General features: G+C 44.9%; 2 protein-coding genes across 5 annotated transcripts in view; one reads left to right on the top strand and one right to left on the bottom strand.

The window, feature by feature from the left end:
* Positions 1–25,056, bottom strand: part of TBCD (tubulin folding cofactor D) — a 193,168-nt gene that overhangs the window by 137,903 nt on the left and 30,209 nt on the right. For all 4 annotated transcript variants that reach the window (XM_063080806.1, XM_063080807.1, XM_063080808.1 and 1 more), the window contains exons 8-10: positions 8,181–8,226; positions 3,663–3,795; positions 400–536 (exon numbers count right to left, since the gene is read on the bottom strand). In XM_063080806.1, the coding sequence (XP_062936876.1) occupies positions 400–536; positions 3,663–3,795; positions 8,181–8,226 (316 nt within the window). The remainder of the gene's footprint in view (positions 1–399; positions 537–3,662; positions 3,796–8,180; positions 8,227–25,056) is intronic.
* LOC134364655 (histone-binding protein RBBP4) lies at positions 5,832–7,927 on the top strand. The gene has a single exon (XM_063080661.1). The coding sequence runs from the start codon at positions 5,894–5,896 to the stop codon at positions 7,169–7,171; it is 1,278 nt and encodes a 425-aa protein (XP_062936731.1). The 5' UTR covers positions 5,832–5,893; the 3' UTR covers positions 7,172–7,927.

Below are 25,056 nucleotides of genomic sequence, written 5' to 3'. Positions count from 1 at the left end.
AAGCCTGAAGGACAAGGCAGAGTGTGGGGGCCAAGGAGCTGGAGACCTGATCCCCGAGTCCCCCAACTTAATTTCCCTGGGAGAACTCTTCCTGCAAAAACACCTGCCATCCAGGGCAAGCAACTGGACACATCCAAGTCAGGAAAGCAGGAAGGCAGCATAGCAGAGGAGCTGAGATGCTACTGGGAAGAGAATGTCCACGGACAGGGACAGACCTCAGCCTCAGGCTCCAGAGCACAGGTCAGTGTCAGTGGCCATATGCTCATTGAAGGGGAGAGGGTCACATGGTGCTGGCACCAGGAGGTGAAGAAGGGAGCAAGCTGGAGAGGGACAGGGAAGGGCCCAGATGATGCTCCAGAGCAGAGAGGCTGAGGGAGGTCCACCATGCAGGCCACGTACCTATCACACGCTCCACCCCCTCTGGGACGTCGCAGTCTTCCTCACTGTCAGAAGTCACAACGAGCGGCTTCTGCTCACTCTGACCCTGAGTGACACACTGCAGATTAGCAGCCAGAGACCGGCAGCCACGCTGGTACCTGTACAGAGCAAAGATTCTCAGGCCAGCTGTTAAAACTTAGCTGTTACACCTAAGAAGTACCTGACTTTCATGAATGAAACTGACAACCAGTGTCACTTCGATCTTAAAGGATGCCTGTGAAAATTCCATGCACCTCACAGAGACAGGATAAAAAGGAAGAAATCTAAGTATTGTCATCAGCATGAATTGCCAAGAACAGCCTGACGTGAACCATAGAATGCACATCCAAATTCCAGAACATGCTCACATGTTGTAGCCGTGAGTGTAGAAAGTCAGGGGATGGTAGGGGCACTTAGCAACCAACCTGCCTCGTCCTTATTCACAAGCGAGCGAGCTTGCCTTTCCAAAAGCACGCTGCTCCAGGAAGCCCTTTGTGAAAGGCGCTGCCTGCCCAGGCCACACACAGATCCTTCATCACCATGTGCCAGAGCTCATTCATCCCCAGATTCTGCTTCCTGAAGACCTCTCAAAAGTTCCCACACACCACAGCCCTCTTCCCTACCCTAATGGGGACCCCAGCACCATCTCCCCCTGGATGTGCCATAATGGGGACCACAGGATAGACTCTGGAATCCAGCTCATTGGTCAGGCCTAGCAACATGCTTACTTAGCTGCCCAGCTCTGCACAGCTCCTAAACCGGTCTGTGCCTCAGTTTCTCCCTCTCTAAAACGGGGATGCAGTCCTACCCAGACAGCTGCTTATGAGGACAAATGACAGGACATGCACAAAGCACTTGGACCAGCCTGGTGCAGGGCAAGGCCCATAAATGTGGCCTTTCTGCTAAAGGGGGCACGGGGCAGGCAGCGTGAGATGACTCCCAGGACAGGGCACCAGGGCAAGCTCCAGTGAATGCAGGGGCTGCAGCCTGATGGCAACTCCCAGAATGTGAATTATGTGGGCTTCAGAGGCAGAACACAGAACACCAGCTCTGACACCATCAACCATGGCCTGTCCTTCTCACCCCCGCTCACTCCTGAGGGAAGTGGCTGCCACATTGTCAGCTGCCCTGTGGAGAGGCCACATGGCTGGGAGCCTCAGGAGGCCTCCAGCAAACATCCCGCAAGGAACTGGATTCTGCCGACCAGCACGTGAGTGGGGCTGGGAGCAGATCCTCCCCGTCAAGGCTTGAGACAGCAGCAGCCCTGGCGAGACCTTCACGAAGCCTCAGGAGGGACCCTGACCAGACTTCCGACCCAAAGAAACCATGAGGGAAAAAATACATGGTTTTAAGCTGCTAAATTTTGGGGTGCTGTTAGGTAGCAATATAATCACCAGCCATCACAGGAACGCTGCTAGGATCACCAACCACCCAGCACAATGCCTAGTAAGGTAACACCTAAGATAAGCAAGCACAGAGTAAGACCCAGAAACACCTGTCAGAGAATATCTGGGAGGCCAATAGCTAGTGGAGAGTTCAGAGGTCATGTGATATTTGGGGGTGGAGGGACTGAGATTCGGGCCCAGCAGGAGGGGACTAGAAGCTCTGACTTCCACTTAGGACCCCACAAGACCACTCACTCAAAGCAATGACCCCACTACAAGAGTCAGGGCTGTACCCTCAGAGAAGAACTGAACCAAGCCTACTAACCAAGCCCAGAGCCAACCCAGGCGGGAAGTGCCAGAAACTCAACAGCCCCCACGACAAAGCCTCATCCTCTTCAGTGCAAGATAAACAACAGCAGAATAGTACTGAAAGATGAAACAAAAATCTAATAGAGGAGATAAAAATGGGAAAAATTTAGAAATACATAAGAAAAAGGAAATATGGGGGAAAAAATTGAAAAGAGAAAGCAAATAGCACATTTGGTAGACTTAAACCCAATCTTAATAACTGCATCAAATGTACCTGGCTACACAGACTAAACAAAATAATTATGATACTATTTTCCTTCCCACATATGTGTTAAGTTTAGTACTTGTGACGGTTAACTTTAAGTGTCAACTTGACTGGACCACAGAGTGCCCGTTATTTGGTCAAGTGCTATTCTGGGGTTTCTGTGGAGGTGCTTCTGGGTGAGACTGTCGTCTGAATCAGTGGATTGAGTAAAAGAGACCACCTTTCCAATGTGGGTGGTCCTCATCCACTCAGATGAAGGCCTGAACAGAACTAAAAGGCTGACCCTTCGCAGCTACAGAGAATCAATCCCTCCTGCCTGAAGGCCTCTGAACAGGAAAGTCATCTGTTCTCTGTTTCAGGCTCCAACTGAAACACTGGCTCTCGTGGGTCTCCAGCCCTTCAGTTCCCCCTGCAGGTCTTGGGTCTTGCCAGCCTCCATAACTACATGAGCCAATTCCTTAAAATAAATCTCTTTCTATGGATATATATACATCCCATTGGTTCTATTTTTCTGGAGAACTCTGCCTAATACAGTATTGAACCATTTTCCATGGCATTTTGGGAACTGGCCACTAATATTTTGTTTGATAAATAACTTCTTACAGAATGAGCTTTACACTGAACAACCAAAAGGTATTTCAGCAAAACATCACTAAAACACAACATACTTCTTTGGAATTTGCTATACTTTGGGACACAGGTTGAGCTAAGCTTAATCAAATAATTTCTTCCCAAACCACACATATTAATATTTGAAATAAAACTGACGGTTATTAAAAATATAGCACCCCAAGAACATTAGAAAAGTCTGTATCCATGGGAGCCAGTAATTCAAAATCAACCTATTAGTTAAAGCCTTCAGACCATTAAGACATCATTTCCATCAACAAGGACACATACTTTTCTGAATAAAACTTAGTGAGCGAGCTTGGTTTTCTGTGGAAGAAGCCTGTAATTCAGATTCATCGTTGATCAAAATGGAGCTTTCCCAACAGTGAGCTCAAATTACTGAGGTTGTGTTGCATGAGTCGCATGTCACATAAAACACAAAAACAAGCTTTTCTTGTGACCACTCTAGCTTCAGTTATTCTAACTAGAAGATGCAATGAGAAAATAGCCAGAAGGAAAACCATTCCTCTTGAAATCAGAAACACTTCTGATACTAAAGAAAAAGTGAAAGCAAAAGACACTTTTCACTCACTGTCTCCTCTGCCGTCACTACCTGAAACACAGATGGCATGGCAGTGACCACGCCAAAAACATCCACTCGGCACTCATCTACCTACCTCCATGCTGCCACCTTCGGCTTCAGGAAGGTCAGCCCCAGCCGCTGTACAAGCTTTACCCCCAATTTCCGTAGTAAGGTCTGGTTGCTCTCAGGGAGTCTGCAGCTATCGAGGCACTCGAGGACAGTGGTGGCTGCGAACAAGAGCATGCACAATTTAGTGTGGCAGGAAAGGTCACATGGACACCCCACGGCACCACCAGCATCTACACCTGCAGCCCTGAAGCCACAGATGATTCCAGAGGGGCCCCAATGCAGGTGGTGGCCTGAATTTACACTGAACCCCTTAGGCCCAGTCACCAAGACCCCCCTTTTCCTGTGTCATTTACCAAGAGAAGCTGGAGTTGAACCTACTCAACCTCCTCACTATGAAGTAGCAACTATGAAGGTCAGCAGAACAAACAAGAGCCCCAGAGAGAGGGAGAAGCAACTTAAGGAGAAGGCGGTATCCACAAAGGCTTGACGAGCAAAAGGACATGCTGCAGACTAAGAAAAATGGGGTTGGGGGTATATGTGGTTTGCCTTGTTTGCAGGGGGAGTCACTTGCATCATGCAGGAATGATGGTGACAGTAGGACAGGAGACTGGGCCCGAAGGAGGAGGACGGCGTGATGGGACACCCATGCTGCCAAGGCCACTCGGGGGGGACAAGGTGGGCCTTGAGGAGGTGGGACTGAGGCCGGGATGGCATTCCATGGCAAAGACAAGAGGGTCTGGGACAGAAACTCATGGCAGGATTTCAGAGATGGGTCTGAGGTAAAATGGACAAGACTTCCACATGCACAAGGGAGAAGAGGAAGAAAGAGAAGTCGGGGATGGAGGTGAGAGCCCAGGCGAGGTGATAGGGACCACGGGACAAGGACGGGGGATGAGGACGGGGGAACAGGCTGATGGGGAGAGGGTGACGAGGTAGAGGGGACACCAGGAGAAAGCATGACTTCTGGGAGTGAAGGAACAGGGGGTTGGGTATGCAGCAGGGTCCTGAGGAAGCTCTGGATGGTGGCTGGGACCTGGGCTGAAACAGGACACATGCAAGCCACTAGAGCAGCGGAAGCCATGGGAGAGATCACCGGCAGAGTGATCTGTCAACTTAAAAACATTTGCCTTTAGAACCACGTAAGTTGTAACAGCATTCAAATAATTTTTCAAAAGACCCAAACAGGGCTAGGACTAACCTGAGTGATAACCCATAATAACTCAAAAGGAAACAAGTTCCCAGGGGACAGCTGCTACCGCTGACTGGATATCTGGCGATACTGGGCAATTTTTGTTCACTTTTTCAGGTGATAATGATATCCAGGTTCTGTTTTTAAAGAGAGCCCCTCTCTTTTAGAGGTGCGTACTGAAACACATGACAGCGTATGCGGCTGGGGTGAGGAGCAGGAGTGGCCACATTGAGAAACTCTGAAGCTTGTGATAGAAATATGGAATGCGTTATACCAATCTCTCTTTTGTATGTCTGAAAATTTCCATCATAGCCAACTTTTTAAAAACAGACTATTATTCAAATCTGAAATTCATACATCTTTTTTTTTTTGTCTTTTTGTCTTTTTGTGACCGGCTGCACCGCGCTCAGCCAGTGAGTGCACCGGCCATCCTTATATAGGATCTGAACCCGCGGCGGGAGCACTGCCGCACTCCCAGCGCCGCACTCTCCCGAGTGCGCCACAGGGTCGGCCCCAGACATCTTCTAAGACACAGAACTCAAAGAAGTGCCTCCTGATCCAGGCAGTAAACCTCTCTGTGGAGAGAGCCACTGCTCTCATGTTCATAAAGTGAGGCTCAACCTGAAACCAAGAGGAGGAGGCTGAAGGCAAAAGACGTGGCCATGGTGACAGCAGACCAACAGCTGCCCCGGGGTCGGCCAGCCAGCAAGTCGGGGCTGCATCTGCCTTCCCCAAGCCCTACCAGGACCAGGACACAGGCAGCTACACTCCCACTACAAGGCTTTCAGCGATTTCCTGTATTTCAAATGACTAGGAGAGGTTACTAACGTCAAATTACTAAAACACACACACACACACAACAAAAAAACAAAGAACTATCATAGTATTCAAACACACCACGTTACATATTCTTATACCCACGAATAAAGTGTTAAGGAGCGCGAGTCAGCCCTCACGCAGGGGCCGCAGGAAACAATAGAGGCCGCGTGCGGAGCGAGCTCCCGCAGCGTCCCCCCGCCCCTGCAACGCTCGACCCCGGGATCCCCCCCCCGGTTCTCCTGTCCGCCATGGCTGATAAGGAAGCAGCCTTTGACGACGCAGTGGAAGAACGTGTGATCAACGAGGAATACAAAATATGGAAAAAGAACACTCCTTTTCTTTATGATTTGGTGATGACCCATGCTCTGGAGTGGCCCAGCCTAACTGCTCAGTGGCTTCCAGATGTAACCAGACCAGAAGGGAAAGATTTCAGCATTCATCGACTTGTCCTGGGGACACACACATCGGATGAACAAAACCACCTTGTGATAGCCAGTGTGCAGCTCCCTAACGATGATGCTCAGTTTGATGCGTCACACTACGACAGTGAGAAAGGAGAATTTGGAGGTTTTGGGTCAGTTAGCGGAAAAATTGAAATAGAAATCAAGATCAACCATGAAGGAGAAGTAAACAGGGCCCGTTATATGCCCCAGAACCCTTGCATCATTGCAACAAAGACTCCATCCAGTGATGTTCTTGTTTTCGACTATACAAAACATCCTTCTAAACCAGACCCTTCTGGAGAGTGCAACCCAGACTTGCGTCTTCGTGGACATCAGAAGGAAGGCTATGGGCTTTCTTGGAACCCAAATCTCAGTGGGCACTTACTTAGTGCTTCAGATGACCACACCATCTGCCTATGGGACATCAGTGCCGTTCCAAAGGAAGGAAAAGTGGTGGATGCGAAGACCATCTTTACAGGGCACACAGCAGTAGTAGAAGATGTTTCCTGGCATCTGCTCCATGAGTCTCTGTTTGGGTCAGTTGCTGATGATCAGAAACTTATGATTTGGGATACTCGTTCAAACAATACTTCTAAACCAAGCCATTCAGTTGATGCTCACACTGCTGAAGTGAACTGCCTATCTTTCAATCCTTATAGTGAGTTCATTCTTGCCACAGGATCAGCTGACAAGACTGTTGCCTTGTGGGATTTGAGAAATCTGAAACTTAAGTTGCATTCCTTTGAATCACATAAGGATGAAATATTCCAGGTTCAGTGGTCACCTCACAATGAGACTATTTTGGCTTCCAGTGGTACTGATCGCAGACTGAATGTCTGGGATTTAAGTAAAATTGGAGAGGAACAATCCCCGGAAGATGCAGAAGATGGGCCACCAGAGTTGTTGTTTATTCATGGTGGTCACACTGCTAAGATATCTGATTTCTCCTGGAATCCCAATGAACCTTGGGTGATTTGTTCTGTATCAGAAGACAATATCATGCAAGTGTGGCAGATGGCAGAGAACATTTATAATGATGAAGACCCTGAAGGAAGCGTGGATCCAGAAGGACAAGGGTCCTAGATATATCTGCACTTGTGATTTTAGACTCCCCTTTTTTTTCCTCTCAACCCTGAGATTGATTTAACACTGGTTTTGAGACACACAGATTTTGTTCGGCTATCCTTCTATTAGGTACCAACAATGCTATTAACCCAAACAGTGGGTGTTTTCTAAATATTAACTGAGAGACTTGTTCCAGCAAAGCCAGGCTTACATTTAAATTTTCTTCAGGAATTTTCTAGTAACAAACCCAGGTCTAAAGTAGCCACAGAGAGGGAAATATGTGATTATTTTTCTTCTTGTGCTGTCTCCCCAAGTTTTTCAGTCTCTTTTAAGTAAAGACTAGAGTGAGTAAGGAGTAGAACCAAGTGAGGTAGGTGTCTGAGCCATGAAGTATAAATATTGCAAGATGTCATTTTTATTCAGGAAATAGGGGAGATTCAAGTCATATAGATTCCTACTCTAAAATTTTCACACCTGACTTTCCAGGATGCACATTTTCCTATATTGACCATCTCCTCTTGGTTTCTTCAGTTAATTCAAAATTACATGTTCCTCTTTCCCAATATATTTTGCTTGTTAGTGTATTTCTTCAGCTGTTTTCATATTATTTCTCTCCTTTCTGTGAAATGGTTTTTGTTTTTGTTTAACTTGGGACCACCAAGTTGTAAAGACGTATGTTTTTACCTGACAGTTATACCACAAGTAGACTGTCAAGTTGAGAAGAGTGAATCGATAGCTTGTATTTGTTTTTAAAATTAAATTAATCCTTGATAAGCGTTGCTTTTTTTTTTTTTTAGGAGTTAGTCCTTGACCACTAGTTTGATACCATCTCCATTTTGGGTGACCTGTTTCACCAGCAGGCCTGTTACTCTCCATGACTAACTGTGTAAGTGCTTAAAATGGAATAAATGCTTTTCTACATAAAAAAAAAAAAAAAAAAAAAAAATAAAGTGTTAAGGAGACAAACTTGATTATATATGGGCAAACTCACATCATAAACATACCTTCTCTTAAAAATAAATCTTACCATAGGGTAAACAGTCTTCACGTTTTCCATGTTTAAATATTTGTGCCTAAAAAAAAAAAAAAATTATTTTTAAATGTTACAAATACATTTACAACTTTAAACATAAATTACCAAAACAATTTGTTGCATCTTCCAGAATTTTGATTCCAAACACTCACCACCTAATAAAAAGAGAACAGTTTCTGTACACAATAAAGAAATCACAATGGAATGAAGAAGAAATTTTCCAAAACATCATCTTGAAATAGGGATGCAGTCACAAAGTCCAGGTCACTTATTCGGGGGAAGCCAGTTCCTGGTGAATGGCATAACTGAAAAGCACCAGCCTAAAGTTCAGGGCATCAGCCTGTAAAAGGAGACTGAAGAATCTCAAGTGGGCTTTTTTTAAGTTACCTGTGTATAAATAAAGATACCAAAGAATAAAATTTATGGGTCAAACCATCTCACACAAAGGTGAGGAACAAGAGTTTTCACCCCCGAAGTCTTGCTCTTGATTACACATCAGCCTCCTTGCAAAGATCCCGGCAACACGGGTCGCTGTGGCCCACAGCACTGACTCCTAACGACACCCCTGGCTCACCTTCCTTGCAACCAGTAGCCACTCCCAACACGGAGATCTCACACACAGCACTCTGAATGAATCAATCTCAGATTTTCACCGAAACAGTGGTTCTAGCCCTCCTAGATTCTCAACCTGAAATTTGACCTTGCTTTGAAGTCTGGAAGACAAATGCAATAATTCACCTAAGTATCTAATCCCCAACTCAAAGATTCCTAGAGCTGAGAACTCCTTAAAAACAGCTAATGAATTTCCTTTCCTTCAGAAAATAATATTTAACTGACAAGGTGAGAACTGCTTCTGTTTTAGATAATCTAAAGTGTCGTAGGCACCCCCAACTGCCACCCTCACCAGGTGCTCCCTATCCCCTAACACATATCAATGTAAAAAACCAGGTCCTAGGACAGTCAAGGAGCTACTCAGCCAAGGCGAAGATGATTTCACTAAATATCCTGGCCAACAGTAGTCTCATGTGAGAAACCAACCAGCCAACCAACCAAACAACCAGAGCCAGAGCAGCCTGTCAACGATTCATGGCACACACAGCAACAAGAAGCTCAGGAAGCCATCCTTGGTCAGGCAGCAAAAGGAGTGTGGCCCAGACCTGTAGGCTGTGGGGCATCACAGCACACAAAACACTCTGGAATCTCTCAGAAAGGGGTCCTACAGCACAAGCTGTGCAGGACACTGAAGCAGAGAGCGTGTCTCTATCACCCATACTCACAGCTGTCTCTCAGGGTGGAAATATGGACAGCTGTGGTCCTTGTCAGCTCTCCTCTTGGACCTGGAATTACTGTATAAAATATCCTGCAAACCACTGATACTCAAAGACCCTCAGCAGAAGTTACACTATCTTTCCCTCTTTCCCCCTTCCTTCTCACCCATCAACTCAACCGCAGAAACTCTGAACCAACCATTCCAGATGGAAACTCAGTAGATTTATCTCATTCTTACACCTTTTAGTGACCCTACACTGTAAATACAGAAGGATCTGTCCCCGCAACATGTTGAGTGCTGATAAATGGCAAGACAGGGCTCTGGACTTTTAAATGCCATGTTTGAAACACCATTTTGTGACCTGGAAAACTATTACTGAAACACATAAAATTATTGTCTTTAAAATTTGTGCTTATAATAAGGGGGATGTCACCTGTATCCCCAACTTCTTCTGGTCAATGTGGAAAGGCGTCAGGGAGGTGGCCCAGTGGAAAGGACAAGTCTGAACAGGATGGGAAGCTCCCAGCAGTGAAACCCCTGTGGCCTCTGCACTCTCTGCACCCTCCCCACTGGCCCCCTGCCCACCAAGCAGGAAGGGGTGCGACCTGGCCTCTCCAATCACCATGACAGGCCCAGCGGCACAAGCACCTGCAAACCTTGACCTTGGAGCTGGCCTGGGAGCAGGAGTAAAAAGTGTGGACAACACCGGCACCCTCCTACAAAAGCGTACTATCTGGGTAACTTGGTCACCATCTGACACAGGAGGGGAAGCCAGCTGCACTTCTCCTGAGCTCCACCGTCCACATGCCCACCTGCCAGCACACCTGGGACCAGGCCAGGTTTTCAGATGTGGACTCAGCTCAAAACTAGACAATAAAGCTTACAGGAGAGTCTACAGAGGTTAGATACATCTAACTTTAAAAAAACTAAATGTCAAACTTCATAAGAATAATCTGGCATTGTTTCAGCTCTGAATTGCTGCGAACCCTCCCAGAACAGGGGCTTCCTTGAGAACTGACCTTTCCTCCAACCAGGAGGCACTGGTGAGAGGAACTGAGGCAGAAGCCAAGGGGCTCCAGTGGCCTCTCCCTCAAGGACACCCCACAGTGCCAGTCAGGGCCAGCTGTCCCACAATCCTACAACATGATCCTCAATGACCGCCTGCTTCTCCTGTGGTGTCTGGCTGTTTTCCTCGCCTTTCCCAGGTGACCCTCCTGTTGGTCACCAGCAGGACACAGGCAGCGCCCCTTTGAGCAATGATAACTTAGGAGACAGCAAAACCTAATATGAGAAGTACAAAAATATATGGAAACATTAAAGGCCACAAGTTATACAAACCATTCAGGTTTCAAGCAACTTTCAAAGTGATATTCAAAAATCACATTCCTAAATAAAGATAATCACTTGGTATAAAAAATAACTGCTGCTCTGCTTTCTCTGCTTCCACCATTTGCAATATGAGACCACTGGGTCACTGTTGCCACCATCAGATGGACTTTGGACTTCCCAGCCTCAGAAACTTAGCCCGGCCCAGTGCATACGGAGCAGAGAGACATCCAGCAGGGGAGGTGGAAGCTCTGTAGAGACCACACGTCCTGTGGGGCCACCGCTGCGTGATCCAGCAGGTAGGCTTCATCGCCGCCACCCAGCTCCATTCCAAGCCCAGCCCAGCACGCACAAGCAGGGAGACGTCTAGCAGGGGAAGGGGAAGCTCCGCAGAGACCACATGCTCTGCGGTGCTTCCGTGCATCCCAGCAGCCCAGCCCAGTGTGCGCAGAACAGGGAGACGTTCAGCAGGGGAGGTGGAAGCTCAGCAGAGACCACACACCCTGCGGTACCACCCTGTGACCCAGCAGCCCAGCCAAGTCCAAGCTGACAAGAGAGGTGGCTCCCCAGAGAGGCCCAAGACCCAAGGCAACTACACACGCAAGGCACTAGTGGCCAACTGAGCAGTCACGGAGGTAGCCATACCAAATTGGCAACCACAGCAACATCTTCTTCAGACAATAGTGTCAAACCTGTGGACTGTAAAGCCCCCTGCCACAATGAATAAACATCAAAGAAAAGATACCAGAAATACGAAAAATCAAGAAAGTACACCACTAAAGGGTAATAACTCTCAAGCTCTAGATCCTATACAACAAGAAGCCCTTAAAATGTCTGACAAGGAATTTCGAGTGATAATTCTAAGGAAACTGAATGAGATACAAGCAAACTCAGCTAGACATCATGATGAAACGAGGAAAAGTATACAGGACCTGAAAGAAGAAATGTATAAGGAAATCAATGCCCTGAAAAAAAATGTAGCAGAGCTTGTTGAACTGAAGAATTCATTCAGCGAAATAAAAAACACAATGGAGAGTTTAACCAGCAGGGTTGCAGAAGCTGAAGAGAGAACCTCTGAACTTGAAGATGGGCTGTTTGAAATAACACAGGCAGACAAAAAAAAGAAAAAATAATCAAAGGCATTGAAGAAAATCTGAGAGAGATATCAGACAACCTTAAGCGCTCAAATATCTGACTCATGGGTATTCTAGAAGGGGAGGAAAAAGGAGATTGCATTGAAAACATATTCAACAAAATAGTGGCAGAAAACTTCCCAGGTATAGGAAAAATCACAGATCTTCAGATTCAGGAAGCTCAAAGATCCTCAAATGTATTCAACCCAAAAAGGTCTTCTCCAAGACATGTTATAGTCAAATTGGCAAAACTCAAAGACAAAGAGAGAATCTTAAAAGCTGCAAGAGAGAAGCGTCAAATCACCTATAAGGGAGCCCCAATCAGGCTAACATCAGACTTTTCATCACAAACCCTAAAAGCCAGAAAGGAATGGGATGATATATTCAAAATACTAAAAGACAGAGATTGTCAGCCAAGAATACTCTACCCTGCAAGGCTATCCTTCTGAAATGAAGGGCAAATGGTATATTTCTCAGACAAACAAAAACTGTGGGAGTTCACCACCACACGACCACCCTTACAAGAAATTCTCAAGGGAGTACTGGGTTTGGTTCCTGAAAAATAACTACCACTGCCATAAAAACCCAAGAAAAATCAAAACCCACTAGTATAATAAAAATGGCATTCATGAAGAGAAAAACAAACAAAAAGGCTATCTACAATCCAAGGAACCAACAAACACAGTAAACAAAGAGTAAATCAGAAAGCAAGGAACAAAAGACACCTAAGACAACCAAACAACAAACAATAAAATGCTAGGAATAAATCAACACTTTTCAATAACAACTCTTAATGTAAAAGGCTTAAATTCCCCAATCAAAAGACACAGACTGGCTGACTGGATTAAAAAGGAGGACCCAACTATATGCTGCCTTCAAGAGACCCACCTCACCCATAAAGACTCACATAGACTAAGAGTGAAAGGATGGAAAAAGATTTACCATGCAAACAGAAAAGAAAAACGAGCTGGCGTAGCTATTCTTATATCTGACAAAGTAGACTTTAAACTAAAAACCATAAAAAGACACAATGAGGGACACTACATAATGATAAAAGGACTGATCCATCAAGAAGACATAACAATCATATATATGTACGCACCCAATGTTGGAGCAGCCAGATTTATAGAACAAACTCTATTAGACCTAAAGAAGGAAATAGACACTAATACCATAATAGCAGGGGACCTGAACACCCCACTGTCAATATTGGACAGATCATCTAGGCAAAGAATCAGCAGAGAAACACAAGATCTAAACAATACTCTAGACCAATTGGACTTGGCAGATATCTACAGAACATTCCACCCAACAGCCTCAGAATATTCATTCTTCTTATCAGCACATGGATCATTCTCCAGGATAGATCACAGATTAGGTCACAAATCAAGTCTCAACAAATTCAAAAAACTTGGAGTTATACCATGTATTTTCTCAGACCACAATGATTAAAAGTAGAAATCAATAGCAAACGAAATTCTGGAAACTATACAAACACATGGAAATTAAACAGTTTTCTACTTAATGACATATGGGTCCAAGAAGAAATCAAGCAGGAAGTCAAAAAATTTATTGAAACTAATAAAAATAATGATACATCATACCAAAACCTGTGGGATACTGCAAAAGCAGTATTAAGGGGGAAATTTATTGCATTAAATGCTCACCTCCGAAGAATGGAAAGATGGCAAGTGAACAACCTAACACTTCACCTTAAAGAACTAGAAAAACAAGAACAATCCAAACCTAAAGTTAGCAGATGGAAAGAAATCATTAAGATCAGAGCAGAACTTAATGAAATTGAAACCCAAAAAACAATACAAAAGATGAATGAATCAAAAAGTTGGTTTTTTGAAAAGATAAATAAAATTGACAAACCATTAGCATGGCTCACAAGAAAAAGAAGAGAGAAGATTCAAATAAAAATTAGAAATGAAAAAGTTGATATTACAACTGATTCATCTGAAATATAAGGAATCATTCGAGACTACTATAAACAACTATATGCCAACAAGTTTGAAAATCTGGAGGAAATGGATAAATTTCTAGACACACACAAGCTGCCAAAACTGAGCCATGAAGACGTAGAAAATCTGAACAGACCAATAACAATAAAGGAGATTGAAGCTGTTATCAGAAGGCTCCCAACAAAGAAAAGCTCTGGACTAGATGGATTCACAGCAGAATTTTACCAAACATTCAAAGAGGAATTGACACCGATTCTTTACAAACTATTCCAAAAGATTGAAACAGACACAAATCTCCCAAACTCATTCAATGAAGCAAACATCATCCTGATACCAAAACCAGGTAAAGATACAACCAAAAAAGAAAACTACAGGCCGATATCCTTGATGAATATAGATGCAAAATCCTTACTAAAATACTAGCAAACAAAATACAGCAACACATACGTAAAATTATTCACCACAATCAAGTGGGATTCATCCCAGGGACGCAAGGTTGGTTCAACATATGCAAATCAATAAATGTGATACACCATATTAATAAAATCAAACACAAGGACCATATGATCATCTCTATAGATGCTGAAAAAGCATTTGATAAAATTCAACACTCATTCATGACAAAGACCCTCTATAAGTTAGGTATAGAGGGAAAGTATCTCAACATAATTAAAGCCATATATGATAAACCCACTGCCAATATTATCCTGAATGGGGAAAAGCTGAAAGCTTTTCCTTTAAGAACAGGAACTAGACAAGGATGCCCACTCTCACCACTCCTATTCAACATAGTGTTGTTGGAAGTACTAGCCAGAGCAATCAGAGAAGAGAAGGAAATAAAGGGCATCCAGATTGGAAAAGATGAAGTCAAACTGTCCCTGTTTGCAGATGACATGCTCCTGTATATCGAACAGCCTAAAGCCTCTACAAAAAAACTCTTGGAGTTGATAAATGATTTCAGCACAGTAGCAGGATACAAAATCAACACACAAAAATCAGTAGCATTTCTATACTCCAACAGTGAACATGCAGAAAGGGAAATCAAGAAAGCTTGCCCATTTACAATAGCCACCAAGAAAATACAATACTTAGGAATTGAGTTAACCAAGGAGGTGAAAAATCTCTATAATGAGAATTACAAACCACTGCTGAGAGAAATTAGAGAGGATACAAGAAGATGGAAAGATATCCCATGCTCTTGGATTGGAAGACTCAACATAGTGAAAATGTCCATACTACCCAAAGTGATATACAAATTCAATGCAATCCCCATCAAAATTCCAATGATTTTTCTCAGAAATGGAAAGACCTATCCAGACATCTGTATGGAATAACAAAAGACCACGCATAGCCAAAGCAACACTGAGCAAAAAAAATAAAGCTGGAGGCATAACACTACCTGACTTTAAACTATACTACAAAGCTATAATAACCAAAACAGTATGGTACTGGCATAAAAACAGATACACTGATCAATGGAATAGAATAGAGAATCCAGAAATCAACCCACACACCTACAGCCATCTGATCTTTGACAAAGGCATCAAGCATACACACTGGGGAAGAGACTGCCTCTTCAACAAATGGTGATGGGAGAACTGGATAGCAATATGCAGGAGAATGAAACTAGACCCATACCTTTCACCATACACTAAAGTCAACTCAAAATGAATTAAAGAATTAGATATACACCCTGAAACAATAAAACTTCTTAAAGAAAACATAGGAGAAACACTTCAGGAAGCAAGACTGGACACAGACTTCATGAATACGACCCCAAAAGCACGGGCAACCAAAGGAAAAATAAACAAATGGGCTTATATCAAACTAAAAAGCTTCTGCACAGCAAAAGAAACAATTAACAGAGTTAAAAGACAACCAATAATATTTGCAAAATATACATCTGACAAAGGATTAATATCCAGAATATACAAGGAGCTCAAACAACTTTACAAGAAAGAAACAAGCAACCCAATTAAAAAATGGGCAAAAGAGCTAAATGGGCATTTCTCAAAGGAAGATATACAAATGGCCAACAGACATATGAAAAAATGCTCAACATCACTCAGCATTCGGGAAATGCAAATCTAAACCACACTGAGATACCATCTCACCCCAGTGAGGATGGCTAAAATCCAAAAGACACTGAATGATAAATGCTGGTGAGGTTGAGGAGGAAAAGGAACTCTCATACATTGTTGGTGGGACTATAAAATGGTGCAGCCTCTATGGAAAATGGTATGGAGGTTCCTCAAACGATTGCAGATAGCTCTGCCATATGACCCAACTATCCCACTGCTGGGAATATACCCAGAAGAATGGAAATCATCAAGTCGAAGGTATACCTGTTCCCCAATGTTCACCGCAGCACTATTTACAATAGCCAAGAATTGGAACCAGCCCAAATGTCCATCATCAGCTGAGTGGATATGGAAAATGTGGTATATCTACACAATGGAATACTAGTCAGCTATAAAAAAGAATGAAAGACTGCCATTTGCAATGACATGGATAGACCTAGAGAGAATTATATTAAGTGAAACAAGTCAGGCACAGAAAGAGAAATATCACATGTTCTCACTTATTGGTGGGAGTTAAAAATAAATAAATACACACACACACACACACACACACACACAAAAAAAAAAAAAAAAAAAAAACCTCAGGGGAGAGGAAGAAGACATAACAATTGCAATTCCTTGAAGTTGATACAACAAGCAAACAGAAAGGACATTGTTGAGAGGGAGGGGTGGATGGAGGTTTCAGCAAAAAGAAAAAAGAAAAAAAAAAAAAAAGCCAGTTTTCCAATTCTCAATAAATTTTGACCTTACCTTCAAAAAGAAAGATACTGCTAACATAAATTTTACCAAAATTTCAAAACACTATTACACCAACAGCTCTAGATGACAATGAAGGAGAAAATACTACCATGAAGCATAACCTGCACAGCTGCTGGAAGCACCAGAGTCACCACTATACACTCCAATTGCTGCTCACCCCAAAGCTCGGCACCAAGCCCAGGGAACGACCATGTACAAGTGGAATACCCAGCCACACAACAGGCAAAGGCAGTCATGGATTAATAAAATACAAATTCACATTTTAGCATTACTGAATTCAAAGCACCTACTAGGTGTGTTCTTCCAATGGACAATGAAACCAGAATTATCATCATGTGGGGAACAATAAAATTGTCTTTTGCTTTAAAAAATCCTCGAAATGGTACAGTGATTATGTAGAATACATGCTAAAATATGCAGAGGCAATATAATGATTTAATTTAAAATGGTTCAACAATAGCAACACAAATATATACATATATAAAATGAGGATTGTGGGAACATCAAGAGACCCTACAGAAATTAAATAGATAATAAAGGAACTTTAAGGATTTTATGGCAACAAATTAGACAACTCAAAGGAAATGGACAAATTCCAAGAAAGACACAAATTACCAAAAGTGACTTAAGAATAGAAAATTTTAATAGACCTGTATCCTGTAAAAACATTGAATTAATAATCTAGAATCTTGCCACAAAGAAATCCCTGGACCCCCATGGCTCACTAATGAATGCTAGCAAACATTTAAGAAAAAAAAAATACCATCCTATACAAAGTCTTTAAGAAAACAGGAAGACACTCTTCCCAATTGATTGTATGAGTCCAGTGTTACCCTAATACAAAAGCTAAAGACATCGGAAGAAAACTGCAGACAACATCCCTCATCAGTAAAAGCTGCAAAAATCCTTAACAAAAGATTAGCAAACTGAACCCAGCAAAACATTGAAAGGATTTTACACCACGACCAAATGGGTTTATCCTCCATTTTCAAGGAATGCAAGGTTGGTTTAACACCCAAAAATCAATGTAACACACCATATATTAAAAAAAAAAGAACAAAAACGGGCCGGCCCGTGGCTCACTCGGTAGAGTGCGGTGCTGATAGCACCAAGGCCCCGGGTTCGGATCCCATATACGGATGGCCGGTTCGCTCACTGGCTGAGCGTGGTGCTGACAACACCAAGTCAAGGGTTAAGATCCCCTTACCGGTCATCTTTTTAAAAAAAAAAAAAAAAAAAGAACAAAAACACATGATCACCTCAATAAAAGCAGAAAAAGTACGTAACAAAATTCAACACTCCTTCATGATAAAAGCTCTCAATAATGTAGGAAAACAAGAGAACTTCAACACAATAATGAAAACTCACAGCTAGCATCACACTTACTGGTAAAAGGCTGAATACTGTCTCCCTAGATCCAACAGAAAAACTTTCAACAATTTTTGGAAGCTGGAATGAGTCTAGAAAAGGCTGGAGTAGTGAGAAGAGGCACAAGGCCAGACCATGAAGGGACTGCAGGAGGAGAGGACCAGATTGCCAGTAGGACCCTCGAGGGGCTCCAGATGGAGTCAACAGAAACAGAAAACAATCTCTCAGAAGGGGATCTAAGCAATAAACAGAATAAATTAGAAGCAGACTATATGAAGGACTGATGAAGCGGGGGGAAATAAGATAAGATAAGCAAACTACAGGAACATCAAAACTACAAATCATGGACCAACTACGAATCAAACAAAAACAGGGCAGGATTCTGATCGAAGAGAATGTTATACAGTAGAGTCCACCTGATATTAACCAGAGGCACAGCACCCTTTCCTAACGACACTGGGACTAGAGAGCCGAAAATGAAACCCCTGCAACCAGCAATGTTATTCATGATAATGTGGATGCTGTTGAGTCTGAAAGATGCAAACCAGTAATTCTAAAGACGAAGCTCAAAAGACTTAGTTAAGGAGACAGAACAGAATGTAGATGTCATCAGCCTGGACAATGTGCAAGTGAAGGTACAAGTGACAGTGGCCAAGAGGTAGATGTGGGCAGGGGCAGGTGGAAGGAAAAGCAAAGGCTCTAGGGATCCTCCCACAAGGGGAGTGGGATGAGGACGCACAGCTGAGCGTGGGTGGTCAAGGAGACAGAGGTCTGCCAGCTACTGAGGGTGGACACAGAGGGACCAGTGTGACATACCTGCTAACGCTGGGAGATGGTGGGAGTGGCATAAACAGGCTGAGCCAGCTCGCGTGAAGGCAGCAACTCCACCGACGAAGCTAGAGCACGACATCCGGCACTGGAGAAGCAGACTCCACAGAGAGGCAGCGACTCACTGTGCACGGACCTGAGGGCAAGCGGGCCATCTCAGGGAGGAGGACACAGACTGCCACCCAGAATGTGGGAGTTGGGGAGGGCCTCCGAATCTCCTTTTCCCTGTCAGTAAAATGGAGGCAACGACAGCACCTACTTCAAGCCACTCTAAGGACGAGATGCAACACACCTGTCAAGCACATTTGCCGGGAACATCAGGACACTTAATTCCCTTTCTCTCTGTAGATACGAACTGGATATGAACTAGATATGAACATGTTTCCTACCAAGTGAACACAGACACACTCCTTGTTTGCCCAAAAACTATCTAAGAACTCTTCCCTAGATTTAGTTTACATGGAATACAAAATTAAAAGCTAGTTTACTAGACATAAATCCAAGTATGCAACTAAATGATTTTTAACCTTGTCATAAATTTACAGAGGAAATACTCGTTGAGCAGGACACTGGGCTGTTACACGAACAGTTCCTTCCTTCAAGAGGCACAGGAGTGTGGAGGACAGTCAGAAGGCACCAAACCCACACTCAACCATGCCCTGGGGTAGCTGGGACGATGAAGTCCGCACAGTGTGCAAGGAGAAGCCTGACCGTGCCTAGGGGAGTCAGAAAACAAAATGAAACTTCACAAAGAGTCTGTCACTTCAGCCAGCTCTTGCTGGAGGAACAGGAGTTTGCCAGACACAGTTGAGGAGGAGCAGGAGGACGCAAATGCACAGAACAGGGCAGCTGGCTCTGCTGGAGCAGAACAAGCACTGCTGGGCCAGGGCAGAAAGGGCACTGAACTGGATGCTTGTTGCCCCAACTATGATTAACAGAACTCCTTTTTACTCTGATAAATATCCAGTTTGGATAAAAATTAGATAGTCAGCCGGTGTGGCACATTCTCTGACACTCCTCCCACCCAGAACTGGGATTTACAGGAGCTATGTCCATCCCTCACACCTACCCCATACCCCCCAACCCCCACCCCCCAGCAAGCTTCTGGCTGCTTTGACCAACACAACCAGGAGGAAGCAATGCTACATGACCTCCAATCCAGGCCAGAGGCCATACGCCCTCTGTCAGGGTCTCTCAGGAACCCACTCTTCAGACACTGCCCCTTGGGACACAGCCTCTGGAAAGCCAGCTGTCATGGGGAGGGCCAGCCACGTAGAGACACCATGGTCAACAGCCCCAGCTAAGTCCAGCCTTTCAAGGTGCCCTGACACGCAGTCTTCTCAGCTAAGGCCCAGGCACCAAGGGGCAGAGAAAGGCCATACCTCTGCACCCTGCCCTGGGAGGACCCACAAAATCCACCCACACAATATAGTGGCCATTGTTTATGTCACAAGCTTTGAGCTGGATTGTTCTGAACAGATAACCAACACCCTACTTAGGAAGCACGTGAGGGACTGAAATTTCACCCTGAAGGCACGGGGTACTGTATGTAATCAGCAGCAACGCGATGAGATTCTGACTTGACAAACATTATCCTGGCAGCAGCATGGAGAATACATGCAAGAGGATGAAAAGTGAAAAACAAACATTTTAGGCAGCAAGACAAGAAGAGGACCTAAACTAGGAGAAGAGGGGTGCAGGGAAGGACACTGCATACTCGGGAAACAACTGACAGCACTCGGCAGCTGGTTAAAGCGCTCTTTGTTCTCATTCACTGACCAAAGTTTAAAAATGTAAACACTATAAAATGCCAAAAATGTTCTCACATATGAACATTCTTTATTTACCAAATCCCTTATAAAGTGTAGTATGACAACTTTCTAGATAAGAGACTCTGCACTAGCAGTGTTAATGGGCTTTCGGGAGAGCAGGCATTGCTTCTCATGCCCAGCACGGACAGCATGGGACAGGCCCCCCCTCGCCTGGCAATGTCAGCCCAGCTCCCTGCTGTCCCACCCACACAGACAGGAGACCAGTGCTGAGGCCCGGCTGCTGGCCACTGCCTGGAGCAGGTGAGAACCAACAACCCATATTTTTATAGGTAGAAGCTGATTCTTTTAATCCCTATGCTTCTCTCAACCTTAACAGGGAAACTGTCCTGGGCACAACTTCCAGCTGTATTACACAGGCTAAATGTGGGCTCAGTATACACAAAGAGAAAAGTCACAGAAGTTACCGACTCTCTCACCAATGGACTTAGGAGGGCAAAAGTAATGAGAAGGAAAAAACAAAAATCAGTGAGAACAAGGGCTCTGTTTCTGTTTCTTCCACATAAAAGTAGGTCATCTTCACCGTACTTCACCCTAGAAAGCACGGTGCCAGTCAGCGCTCAGCTGTGTGCCAGAGGATGGAGGACCTCAGCAAGAGGACGTGGCCAGACAGAAAATGCCCTATTATCGGATGGTTTTGAAATTCATACGCTAAGCCATGAAATGGGAGGCGCACCCCCACTTTTCACAGAAGCATAACAGGAACTTAAAACCACCTGCTAAAAAGCACCTGCTATGTAGATGCAACCATACCACTGACAGATTAGAGAAAAACACCCCCACACAGCTGACGAGAAATGACCCTCAGGCCTGCCTTTGTTGTTCTGGAGACCAGCACAGCATGAGGTGCAGACAAAACGAGTTTCTCAGTAATCATCGTGAACTACTGCACCTTTGACTACTACCCACCCAGGTTTGCTTTTCTGCAGTGTGCACCAGCTTCCCCTCCCCAGGGCATGTTCTCCAAGCCACGTGAATCACAGGCTGTGGTGCTACCCTGCTGCCAAGCAGGAGATGCTGGTTTGAGGCTCCCTTAAGGCACTACCAAACTGAGGCCAAGAAGAGCAACTCCACCCGAGGCCCTGGGAGAAAGGTCCCAGCACCACAGCAGCTCAGACACAGCTCTCGCTAGCAAGGCAAGGCTTCTGAGGAGCCTTTTTACCTTCCTGTGAGCTTGTGAGCACCACCCACACCAAGCAGACCACCGAGATGCTTGCTCTGCACCATGGCACCAACACCGCACAACCCTGCTCCTGGTCTCCCAGGAAGACACAATATAATTATAACTATGCCAACTACGTAGACAGGATATGGTGCAGGGAGAACAAGGCTTCTCCCTTGCTGTTTTCCTGACTCCTGTCCCAATACTAAGCAGCAGCCTCATGGGAAACAACACGACCCCCTCACTCCCCATCGTGACAGGAAAACTGAGGGTAGCTATGTTACAAAGTCACTCTTGGATAAGCCACGCAAAGAGGCGGACAAAACATCAACACAGAAAAGGATCTTTAGTGCCAGCACAGCCAATCCTGGGCTGAACTCTACCAGGGTCCCTGCCTGTGCCGCCCTGGGCCCACCCAGGGCCAGACCTTTCCTGGGAGGCAGCGAAGCCGAAACTTTGCCGCATCCTCTACAGAACATGCAAAGGCACTTCACACAGGAATTCTCATAAACTCATCCTCGAGGCTCCCCTTCCTAGCAGAAAGGTGGGAAAAACCCTCCTACCTCAACATGACTAGAGCCTAGAAAAATGACAATTTCTAGTGCATTTGCTGGCTTGCAGAAATAAGTGAGGGGCATCTTAAAGGGCCATGCCACCCCCAAAAAAGGGGGAGCACTAAGAAATATAAAAGTACAACTGTCCCAAAGGTGGAGCCCGCCCACCGTGGGGAGGAGGCATCCAGGCCAGAGGCACAGCCTACCTCCAGAAGCAAGCTCGTACCTTCTCTCAGGACAGCCACACATCAGGGGGAAAAATGGAATTTCCAGAAGTGAAAAATTTAATTGTTGAAATTAAGTTTTCAGTGGCTGGGGTAAACAGCTGATTACAATCAGCTAGGACCCAGAATTTTAAGAAATATATTTCTGATAAAATAAATGTGTAACAAATATAAAGAATTTCAATATACAAACATAAAAATAAAAATTAACTTCACACAAAAATGTTTAAATGATCAGAATTATCACATCTAGCTTTTATCTCCCCATAACGAAGTGCTGCGTTTCTACCTAATCTTAGAGTGTGAGGGAAACGCCAGCTACCTTCAGAGGCAGGAGGGCGCCGCGTCCTCAGCACCAACCCAGCGCACTCTGAATGCAGTATGCGTCCTCATGTATAAACTGAGGCAGCACAGCGTGCAAAACAGAGGCTCAGAAAACACTAGATGACTACGGCTTCCTATCTCTGTAGTTTACAGGCATCATTTTCACCTCATTTAATGAATCTGCTCGTAACAGTGTACCATGCTGTTTTATCACTCACCCAGCTTTTTCGAATGTTCTGAACAGCCCATGGAATAATCTAACAGCAAACCACATTAGGATGTTCTAGTTTAAACAACTCCCAAATCATGGAGCATTTGGCCCACCTCTGGTCTCTATTCTGAGCAGCCCAGCTTTTCAGGACAGGGACCCACAACTGGGCTCAAGTTCAAGAGAGACCACCTCCTCGGTGTGGCCCTCAGCCAGGCACACAGAGCCCCTGTCCACCCCACAAGAGCCTCATCAGGGTAAAGCAAAAGCACTTTTTAAACCATAAACTACCACACCAAGGTAAAACACCATAAAAAGGTTTTTAATTATCACCATTAATACAAGAAATTCAAACATAGAAAAGCTAAAAGATCTAAAAGGGTTGGAATCGGGCCGGCCTGTGGCTCACTTGGGAGAGTGTGGTGATGATAATACCAAGAACATGGGTTCGGATCCCATATAGGGATGGCCGGTTAGCTCACTGGGTGAGCCTGGTGCTGACAACACCAAGTCAAGGGCTAAGATCCCCTTACCGGTCATCTTTTAAAAAAAATAAATAAAATAAAATAAAAGGGTTGGAATCAATTCGTAACAGCAACAAAAACACGTCACACACGGCAACATCCATGACATGGAAAGAAAACCCATGAACAGTTAAACAAGAGGTCAGTCTCAGAGACAGACCCAGATTTAGAACTCCAGTCCCTCATATATATACACATATATTATTGCCACTTATTTCAATTTCTAACGGTTTTTAGATAAATATAACCATTTCTCAATCAATCAACAAATACCAAAAAATATTGATCATGCATCTCCGTGTGCCTAGAGACAAACTGGACATGAAATAGCATGTATTTCCCAAGTCAACTGAGTGACCCGTAGGCTCAGAGGTAGTGGGAGAGGCATTACAGAGGTGGGGAGCAGCCCGTGCAGAGCAGTGACATCCCAGGAACGTGAAGGGATACCCATCTGGGATGCAGGGAGCTCAGGCCCAGGCACTTCAGTCTGAGGGAGGAGCCTGAGCTCCACTGCAGCGCAGGCAGCGGCATGCTCTGGCCCTGACCCCAGAGAAAAGAGAGGCTCCACTGGCTGAGAGGCGGGTAGGCTTGACTATTCAGGCAAACGGGATGCCATCCCATGTGGAAGTGACCAAAAAAAGGAGACACAGGGGCAAGGAAGGAAGATCGGGCAGCAAGAAGAATGAGGCTGCACTGCCATTCACACCTTCAGGATGGTGCCGCTGACACGCAAGGAGGGGCAGCAGATGTGCAAGAGTCCTCACTGGGGCCAGCACCCCGAGTAGCACTGCCAGAGCGGAAACAAGCGCGGGGACCAAGAACACCCACAGCTAAGAGCCACCTGCCCGCCTGCGGACCCCTCACGGCCAACAATGAGATGTCTAACCGAGACCTGACACCAGAACGAGCTTTGTGAGAGTCCCACCACCCCTTCACCAATGGCACAGGATGGCAGGTGTGCGACCACAATGAAAAGAGGGCACTCTGCCCAGGCGCCCCCACCAGAACTAGCTGCATCCACCTAAATGGCTCTGCACACATGGAGGCTGTGGATTTCAAGGCATTCATGAGAAAAAACGACTCTCAAAACAAAGAACCAACTGCCCAAAAGTTCTCTAAGAAAGCAGCAGGAAAAACAATCCCAAGGAAAGCACATTTCCCTCAGTTCAGCTGCTAACCGACACACGAGCAGGCAGACAGCACCAGATCCCAACTCGGAAGACCTGCCCTCACAACCGCCCTCCCACTTGAGCCGCTGGCCCTCCTGGGCTCACGGGGCAGGAGGAACTGACACATCTGTCCTTCTGAGGCCT

This window comes from Cynocephalus volans, chromosome 16, assembly GCF_027409185.1.
Source record: "Cynocephalus volans isolate mCynVol1 chromosome 16, mCynVol1.pri, whole genome shotgun sequence".
Taxonomy (NCBI): Eukaryota; Metazoa; Chordata; class Mammalia; order Dermoptera; family Cynocephalidae; genus Cynocephalus; species Cynocephalus volans.
Note: the sequence above shows the minus strand (reverse complement) of the source record. Positions and strands in the feature narration are given on the sequence as shown.

What these genes read in the sequence shown, in the direction of transcription:
- LOC134364655 (XM_063080661.1), top strand. Translation starts at nt 5,894, where the DNA reads ATGGCTGATAAGGAAGCAGCCTTTGACGACGCAGTGGAAGAACGTGTG.